Source organism: Panthera tigris, chromosome A2 (assembly GCF_018350195.1).
Source record: "Panthera tigris isolate Pti1 chromosome A2, P.tigris_Pti1_mat1.1, whole genome shotgun sequence".
Classification (NCBI taxonomy): domain Eukaryota; kingdom Metazoa; phylum Chordata; class Mammalia; order Carnivora; family Felidae; genus Panthera; species Panthera tigris.
Window position 1 is genome coordinate 11,252,427 of NC_056661.1, and position 10,120 is coordinate 11,262,546.

Genomic DNA, 10,120 nt, shown 5'->3' on the forward strand with positions numbered 1-10,120 from the left:
GTGCTGTGTTTGTGTGTGTGTGTGTGTGTGTGTGTGTGTGTGTGTGCTGTGAGAGCAGTCAGAGCAGGGGTACATGGGATCCTCTATTCCAAGGCCACTCTTGTAACACACAGGCCAGACTCAATCAACAGATGATACTAAGGAGGGATGTTCAATGGACAGGACGCTGTTATAACCAAATTAATAAAGTGCAAGAGGTACATGGTGTGGTTGAGGGATTCCCTGTGTCTTGACTTTGAGCGGTTGTGAGGTCACATGGTTCTATAAATTTCACTGCAACTATCTCTCATCTCTCTCCCTCTTGTCCATTCCACTCAACACACTGGCTTCCTTCTGAGTCTTGATTCTTCTGAAAGAAGCACATCCTCAGGGCCTTTGCACTGGCCTTCCCCCTGCCAGGAAGCTTCCTGTCTTCCACTCTCTCTTCCTTGAAGTTTCTGTTCAAATGTCACCTTAGCTGATCTTGACTGAAAACGCAACATAGCAGCCCATCCACTCTCTCCTTTTACCTGCTTTCATTTTCTTCATAACCTCTGACACCAACTCAGGATAATTCAATTTTTATATATGCATATATCCTATTACAATCATTGAATTGTAGAGATTTTTGCTGTTCAGCATCCTCTACTTAATGACGTGGAAATACTGAAAACATGGTCAACACTATATATAGTCCTCAAATGCATGAAACAATTTCTTATTGAAACTGTACAATACCCAGCCTGTAGGGGAACATCCAATGTTGGTAATGAAAATTCCTAATCAGAGAGGAAATGGGATCCCCTGAAGGGGCCCAAATCCAGTCACAAAATATTGAAGTTACTTTCTTGATTAGAAAATATAAATTGTAGCCTTTGAGCAATGTGGGCCATGCCCATTGATGTGAAGTTTTGTCATGTTATTTTCCCCTTTACTGGTAGTCACCTCCACCACATGGACCCAGGAAACAATACAGGAATTTCAGAATTTCTTCTTAAGGGATTTTCAGAAGAACCAGAACAGCAGCTCCTCATATTTGGGTTTTTCCTCTCCATGTACCTGATCACTGTGTTTGGGAATCTGCTCATCATCCTGGCCGTCAGCTCTGACTCCCACCTCCACACCCCCATGTACTTCTTCCTGGCCAACCTGTCCTTTGTAGACATCTGCTTCACGTCCACCACCGTCCCAAAGATGCTTCTGAACATCCAGACCCAGAGCAAGGTCATAACCTATGCAGGCTGCATCACACAGATGTATTTTTTCACACTCTTTGCAGGATTAGACATCTTTCTCTTGACTGTGATGGCTTATGACCGCTTTGTGGCCATCTGTTGCCCCCTGAACTACATGGTCATCATGAACCCCCGGCTCTGTGGACTGCTGGTTCTGGTGTCCTGGATCACTAGTGTCCTGCATTCCTTGTTAGAAAGCTTAATGGTGTTGCAACTGTCCTTCTGTACAGTCTTGGAAATCCCCCACTTTTTCTGTGAACTCAATCAGATGATCCAATTTGCCTGTTCTGACACCTTTCTCAATAACATGGTGATGTATTTTGGAGCTATGCTGCTGGGTGGTGGTCCCTTCATTGGGATCCTTTACTCATACTATAAGATAGTTTCCTCCATACGTGGGATCTCATCAGCTCAGGGCAAGTATAAAGCATTTTCCACCTGTGTGTCTCACCTCTCGGTTGTCTCTCTATTTTATTGTACTGGCCTGGGAGTGTACCTCAGCTCTGCTGCTACCCAGAGCTCCCACTCAAGTGCAACAGCCTCAGTGATGTACACAGTGGTCACGCCCATGCTGAACCCCTTCATCTACAGCCTGAGGAACAGAGACATAAAGGAAGCTCTGATGAGATTCTCTGGGATGGCAGCTACAAAAGGGCCAATTGTCCTGGGCTGAAGAAGTGACATGATTGCAGGGCTCCAAGCCTGAGTCAAATGTTGAGATTCTTTGATCAGACTGTGGAAGCGAAATATTCCTCTTCTGTTTTTTCCTGGAATTTCTATTTTTTTCCAACCTCTCTGTACAATTTTGTAACTTGCTTGATTAAGCTTCGTGATATCTTTGATATCCAAGAAATTTTTCCTTTGTCATTTTCCTACTCACCCAATGTTATTCCTCACCTTGGATGTGAAATATTTGGCATTTCTCATTTATTTCAAAGGACTAGATGGATATGTTAAGAATAATCTCTTTTCAGGGCACCTGGGTGGCTCAGTCGGTTTAGCGTTGGACTTCATCTCAGGTCGTGGTCTCATGGTTCATGAGTTCCAGCCCCACATCGGACTCTGTGCTGATAACTCAGAGCTTGGAGCCTGCTTTCAGATTCTGTGTCTCCCTCTCTCTCTCCCCCTACCCCACTTGTTCTCTCTCTCTCTCTCTCTCCCTCTCTCTCTCAAAAATAAATAAACGCTTAAAAATTTTAAAGAATAATTTCTTCTCAAAATATATCATGGTGAGTATTTTTCTTTTGTTTGACTGAAAAAAAAGTAATGAGTGATACTACTCCTATGGAAAGTCTACTCTTGGCCACCACAGCTAGTTATGTAAGTTTATAAGAGAGAAAGGTCTGAGGCCACTGTGCTTCACTCTTGTGAACATCATTCCTTTCCTCTTCCTGATGATGCAGGATGTACTAGTTGTTATAGCCAATCTGTTCCATCACACAGTTTTGTCACCATGCTTACCATAGTCATTGGCAAAAAAAAAAAAAAAAAATGATAATAAAATACATGTCTCCAAGTGGAATCTACACAGAAAGACAAATATGGAAAAAACAGATTGATATAATATGGCCTTAGGGTCAAACTTGACTTTAAGTATGATGAAGCAGAATATTAAATCATACATTTATTACTATGCAAAATATTTCTTTCTCAGGCACTTCATCTACTCATTGAATTATGGAATATCAAAGTCCATTTGTAAGGTGAATTCCTTAAGATGAAAGGTGGGTGGCATGTTTGGGGTTTTATTAAATCATTTTCTGGTTTCTGTTCAAGAATTCCCAGTGCTCCATACAAATATGATTTCTTCCATTTCTCTAAATGACGTATCTCCCACTACTTGGAATTTTGCCATAACCACTAAACGGGCAGCCGATGAGCAATATCAATATCAACCATTAAACATCCTCCTCCTAATCACTGGGTGACTCACCAGCAAGCATGGATTCCCGTCCAGGTATGTGATTCAGAATCACAAGTTTTGTGCAAATACGCATGTCCTTCCAGCCTTTCCGTGTTATTTCAAAGGGCTTCAATTGATTCATTTTTTTTAATACAGTTACACGAAATAACCTTAAAGGACAGAATAATCATAACGCTCACTTCAACTATCAGAACAAATGCCTAGAATGAAAAGAATCCGATTATGACAAATGCCCTCAGTTCCGCCTGATTTGATTATTATATCAGTTAGCTATTGCTGCATACAAAGCATCTTTTTAAAAAAAAGTCGCTTAATATAATGCCTTTATTATCGAACAGGATTGTAGAGTAGGGGGTTGTTCTGATCTCTGCTGGGCTCCTCATGAGTCTATCGTCAGGTGCAAGTCTCTGCACTGATTTTCTAAGGTTCATCTGTGATGTGAGTGGCTGTCGTGCTTTTCTGTCTTGAACCACTTTATGTCATTTTACTCCATATATATATATATATATATATATATATGCTAATATTCTGATCTACAAAAAAAATGACACTATCAAACGTGAATTGTCTTATTTTAATCCTACTATTTCAATATTCACATGTCAACTTTTGTTTTTTCACAGTTGGTAGCGTGAGATCTCCCACCCCATTAGGTGTTAACTGTACACCAATTAGGCCCTGAGTCACACACCACTAGATGTTTAAATTCCAATTGGGTTTTTTGGAACATTAGCACAGGCGTTAACTATATATATTTAAAGTGTACAATTTTCGAAATTGAAAGAATTGTTGAAAAATCAGGGATACCTTCTGCATGGTGCCGTGTATATGGAACTCAGGAAGGTGCACAGTAAGTTTGAACTGCTTTGTTTGGTAATCGTTAGGACGTAATGCCCCTAGCCTTCATTTTCTTCTGAAGGCAATGTGGAATAATGAACATATCGTCAAAGGATGTGGTGAGGAAAGATGACATGTGTAGAAATACTTTGTTGGGTCCAAAGAATGTTCAAGAATAAGGGTTGTGTGTATACAAATGTATGGGTATGTATGTACGTTTTTCTTTCAATCACTCACATACACATATGTACATGTGTAAGACCCATAACTCTCATTATAACTCATTATAACTTACCTGTTGTGTTGAAAGCTTGAGAGAACTTGGAGGGTAAAGAAAGGAAGAGAATGAAGGTTTGCATTAACATGAAATTCTAGGAATGTGGAGATGTCGACAAAAAAAAAATTAGAGTAGAACAGGTGGTCTTTATTTTAACAATGAATCTCTTTTCGTATCCTAATCCCAGAAGCGTCAAAGACAGAAACACATTTACATTTATGCGAGGAGAAATTCTCTGTAGCAGCTAATAGGGCTGAATATCTCCAGACTGACTTTAGGTTTTGTTTCTTCTACTCAAGTTGGCTTTCAACACAAAATGCCCTTTTACTCAAGGAAACTAAGTGAAGGAGTTGAAAGATGTAAATTCCATTTTTTCAAAGACAGTTGTATGGGATAAATGTTTTTGTCACTTTTCTATTACCAATTACCACACTAAGGGTTCAAAAGAAACCAATTTCTACTCTTCCGGGTCTGGAGGTCAGTGTTGAAAATGAGTCTCATGGGGCTAAAATAAACATGCCTCTGCAGGACACAAGAGAGCTTGAATTCCTGCCCAGTTATGTGATTCCAGGTCACCATATTTTCTCCACAAAAATGCATGTCCTTCCAACCTCTACTGGTTACCTGAATAGAATCCTCAGTGGAGAAGATTTTTTCTAATAGTCATCCAAAATGAATTTGAATAACAGAATGATCATGAATGTTGCTGTGTAGCAAACCATCCTGAGAGCAAATGGCTTGGTAGAATGTCTTTAGTATCAACTGGAATTGTATGGTGATGAGTTGTTCTAATCTCTGTTGATGTCCTCAAGGGACTTGAGTCAGCTGTGTGTCAGCTGGGGAGGCTCTGCTGATATCGCCAGGGCATTCTAATATAATTGGAGCTAAGCTAGCTCCCTGTGGCTGGTCCAGGGTGGCCTTGGCTTGGACAGCTTGGCTCTGCTCCACATGTCCACACTTCTGGTAGCCCACCTTGTTTTATTCACTTTTTGGAGGCAGAGTTCCAAGAGAGAGCAGCAGAAATGCACAAAGACCTCTGAGGTCCCCTGTCATTTCTATCAAGTTCTGCTGCCCACACTAAATAAAAAATCCTAACCCATCCCAATTCTAAGGTGGAAGAGTAGTCTCCACCTCCTGATGGTAGGTGCTGCACACATGGCCAGAGACATGGCTACAGAGAAAGACCGGCATTTGGGGCCATCGCGGCAAACAGTCTACAACCGCTGTAAATTTCAATTCAAAAGGTTTCATTTCCAGGACAGCTGGGTGGCTCGGTTGGTTAAGCATCCACTTGAGCTCAGGTCATGATCTCGTGGTTTGTGTGTTCAAGTCCCACCTCTGCACTGATTGTACAGAGCCTGCCTAGGATTCTCTCTCTTTCTCTCTCTCTCTCTCTCTCTCTCTGCTCCTCCCCCATTCATACTCTCTCTGTCTCTATCTCCAAATAAATAAACACTAAAAACAAAGTTTAATTTCCACTTCCACATTCATCAATGCAATTATCTCAGAGAAGACAGTGAGAATGAATTAGGGGCATAATGAGCAGTTATGGAAATTCTATTCCTGGGGGTCAGGCTTTCTTCCAGATACAACCCCTTGCCTTTAGATCGCCATTCCTAGTCTAAGAAAAGATCAAAGAAATTAAAGGTTTTCTTTCCAGATGCCTCAGAGAGACCAGGGACCTCATATCAAACTCGTGATTAATGGAGCTAAGAACTGCTGTATCACTGATGCGATCTTCATGGCACCCTTCTGTTGATACTGTTTTCCTATTGATTGACCTTCCCATTGACATACTCACAAAGGTTTTCATTCTGATACTGTTTTTTTTTTTCATGGGGAGGATTCTGCTGGGTGGCAGTGACATTGTTAAATGCAAATGGAAGACAGAGACATAGGAAGATTTTTTCTTCACTTTCCAGCTTTATTGAAATTTAATTGACGTATAAAATTGCGGAAGTTTCAGCATACAACCTGGTGATTTCATATACATATCTGTTGTGAAGTGATCATCACAATAGCTTAGTGAATGCATCCATCACTTCACATGGTGACCATTTCCTTTTGTTGTAAGAACATTTACTATGTACTCTGTTAGCAACATTCAAGTATACAACATAATAGAGTTAAGCATAATGACCATATTGTACATTAAGTCCCCAAAACTTATTTCTCTTATTTCTGAGGGGTGATAGGCTTTCATTAGCATCTTCTCCTTTCCCCCAATGCCAGCCACTGGCAAACATGAACCTACTATCTGATTCTATGGTTCAAACTTTTATATTTCATATATAAGTGAGATTATACAGTATTTGTCTTTTTCTATTTCGGTTAGCATAATTACCTTGGGTTCCGTCCACATTTGGACAAAGGAAAGGATGCCTTCCTTTTTTATTGCTGAATTCCATTGTATAGATATGCCATCATTATTAATTCATCTGTCGCTGGATGCCATGCTGTTTCCATGTCTTGGTTATTGTGAAGAATCCTGCAGTGAGTGCAAGAGTACAGATATATGAGATGTTCGCAAATGTGTGGGAATTAAACCACACACTCATGTATGGCTGCTGGATGAAAGAAGAAATCAAAAAAGAAATTTAAAAATTTTGAACCAAATGAAAATGGAAATACAGCGTATCAAAACTTATGGGATGTTGCAAAAGCAGCTCTAAGAGAGCAGTTTATAACAATAAATGCCTACATTAAGACAAATAAAAAGATCTTACGTAAATAACCTAACTTTATGATTCAAAGACCTAGGGAAAAAAAGCACCAACTAATTCCAAAGCAGCAGAGGAAGAGAAATAACAAATATCTGAGCATACACAAATAATATATAGACCAGAAAACCGATAGAAACGACTAACAAAGTGAAGAACCAATTTTTTGAAAATCTAAGCAAAATTCACATGCCTTTAGTTAGACCAGGAAAAAAAAATGGACATGGAGAAGACTCAAATAAATAAAATCAGCAGCAAAAGGTGAAGCCTTATAATCAATACCATAGAATATGGAAGAATCATAGGAGACCACAATGAACAATCTCACTCCGACAAATTGGACAACCTAGAAGAAATAGATAAATCCCTAGAAACATACACACTACCACCACTAAATCAGAAGGAAATGGGAAATATGAACAGATCAAAAATGAGTAAGGATATTAAATCTGTCATCAAAAATCTCCCAGCAAAGAAAAGCCCAGGACCAGAGAGCTTCATAGGTGAGTCCTACTAATTATGTAAACAAGAATGAATTACTATTCTTCTCAAACCCTTCCAGAAACTTAGAGAGGAGGGCACATTCTCAACCTTATTTTCCAAAGTCAGCATTACCCTGACACCAAATCCTAAAAAGGTCAGTACAAAAAAAAAAAGTAAAAAAAACTATAGACCGATATCCCTGATGAACACAGACACAAAATTTTTCAAAAAATATTAGCAAGCTGAATCAAACAGCACATTGAAGGGATTATATTTCATGATCAAATGGGATTGTCTAAATAACGTAAAATTGTCTTTATTTACATATGATAACGAATTGAATATAGAAAATCCTGCAGACTCAACCCTTAAGAGCGCCCTCACTGAGATGAGCACCAAGTTATGTATAGAATTGTTGAATCACTATGTTATACTGAACTGTATTGTTCTGTATGTTGATTTTATGTCCTGTACCAATAAAACTTTACTGAACTGAAAATTACACATGTGGCAGACCTTTTGCAGAGACGGCCCCAATTCACCGCTTATCTCTGTATCCGTGTACTTTGCGATGTGACTGCGAAGCTCCTCCCGTTGAGAGGTGGAGCCGATTTCTCCACTTTCGAATCTGGACTGAATTCAGTATTTTATTCGCCTTGGCTAAGAGTGTATGGTGAAAATGACAGTGTGCCTCAAGGGTCCTTGGTGTGTTTCTGCTGCGCTCTTGGAACCCTGTCTCTGCCATGGAAACAAGTCCAAGCTAGCCTGCTGGAAGAAGAGAAATCACGTGGAGCAGAGCCCTGTTGCTCTAAGGGTGATCAACCTAGCCTAGCCTATCACCAGCAAGCTCCCGGATGTGGGAACGCAGCCAAGATTAACAGAGCTCCTCCAGCTGACCCACAGCCGACCACCACCTCATGAGGAGACCAACAGAGACCAAAAGACTTCCCCAACACAGACTCCCATGTGATGGATGGAGCTAGAATGTATTATGCTCACCGAAATAAATCAGAGAAAGAGAAATATCATTTGATTTCACTCATATGTGGAATTTAAGAAAAAAAACAGATGAACATAATGCGGGGGTGGGGAGAGAATAAAGGAAACAAACCACGCGAGACTCTTATGATAGAGAACAAACAGAGGGTTGATGAAGGAAGGGGGCGGGCTAGATGGGTGATGGGTTAAGGAGAGCATTTGTGATGAGTATTGGGTGTTGTACATAAGTGATAAATCACTGAATTCTACTTCTGAAACCAAGAGTGCACAACCTATTAACTAACTAACATATAAGTTTAAAAAATTTTTAAAGCGCTATCTTAAATCATATAGGTTTGTCATAGCTTGTTATGCAGCAATAGCTTATTGATACAATAATCAAAGTAAACAGAGCTGAGAATATTAATAACCTGCTGCTTCTTATGTTTGACATTTGTTCTGATATTCAAAGGAAGCATTCATAATGACCTGGTTATTCGCATTTATTTCAGATAAGGGTACTAAAAAGTGACCACCACTCAGGTTCTTTTCCAGGTAACTGGTAGAGATTGGAAAGACCTGTCTGTTTTTGCAGGGATAACTTGTGGGACTTTCTGTCACAAATCTCAATTTCCAGAGCATTACTGGGCAGGAATTCAAGTTCTTGTCTGAGTAATCCTTTGATCATGAGGATTGAAGAGAGTTTAGAGCATAAAAAAGGCAAATAAATTAATGACAGTGTAAATGCACGTATTGTTCACTCACTCACACTATAATTTTATGACAGAATTTTTAAAGATGAGATATTAAGGTGAGGGCAATGGAAGAAATAATATCATCATCCAATTAAATAATACAAAATCTGCCACTAAAATCTTCACTCCAGTGAATAAAACACTTTAAATATGGACACCAAATATCCCACACTTCAATGAGTAGATGTACATCATCGAAAACATATTTTCCACCACAAAATATGACATGACTCAAAATTTTACTTTATCATATTTCAGGTCTTCTCTGACACTAAACCCAAGTCAAGTCACTCGGTTTATTCAAATTTATCTCTTTGTAGATTACATGTGGAACATGTTTTTCATAAGCAATTTTTGCCTTACTATTCTACATCAGGGGTACTGTGGATGCTGAGCTGATAAGAGAGAGAACAGGATCCTAAGGAGGATCATACAACCTCATGACAAAACAAACCAGTTACAAAACAAACTAGTATGTTAAAGTCTACATTATCAGGAGGAGCATTTAAGGCACTAAGGTAGAAAGGAATGGCAGACACAGAGTGAAAAAACTGTGGTCTCAGAATTTCTCTACAATAAAATTATATAAAGGGCCTCAGTTGCCAAATGTAGTTTATTCCATAAAACTAGTACAGTTCGTCACTATATGAGGCAAATGGGAATCTCCAAATTTCTCCTGATTCAAGGCTGGGACTAAATTAGGAAATTAAGAAAACCAGAAAGGAAAAATTGTTAGCTATCAGAAGGAGCAGAATGTTAAACAAAAGGACTTATTTAAATTCAATAAAGCAGTTGAACTTTAGAAAAATTGAAATTCCAGGATATAAATAGAGGGATTAAGTTCTTCTTTCATGATCCAATTAAAGAATCACAATCTCTGGATGTTAAGCATTGAGCCAGCAATCACAGGTACTTCTGGGAAAATGGCCCTT

General features: G+C 39.2%; 1 protein-coding gene across 1 annotated transcript; it reads left to right on the forward strand.

Moving 5' to 3' along the window:
* Window positions 1-870: 870 nt before the first annotated feature.
* Window positions 871-1,887, forward strand: LOC102951695 (olfactory receptor-like protein OLF4). Its single transcript, XM_007088603.3, has one exon. It carries the CDS (start codon window positions 871-873, stop codon window positions 1,885-1,887), a length of 1,017 nt encoding a protein of 338 aa, XP_007088665.3.
* The last annotated feature ends 8,233 nt before the right edge of the window (window positions 1,888-10,120 follow it).

Bases quoted from the DNA above. Each gene is read 5' to 3' on its own strand.
- LOC102951695 (XM_007088603.3), top strand. From the start codon at position 871: ATGCCCATTGATGTGAAGTTTTGTCATGTTATTTTCCCCTTTACTGGT.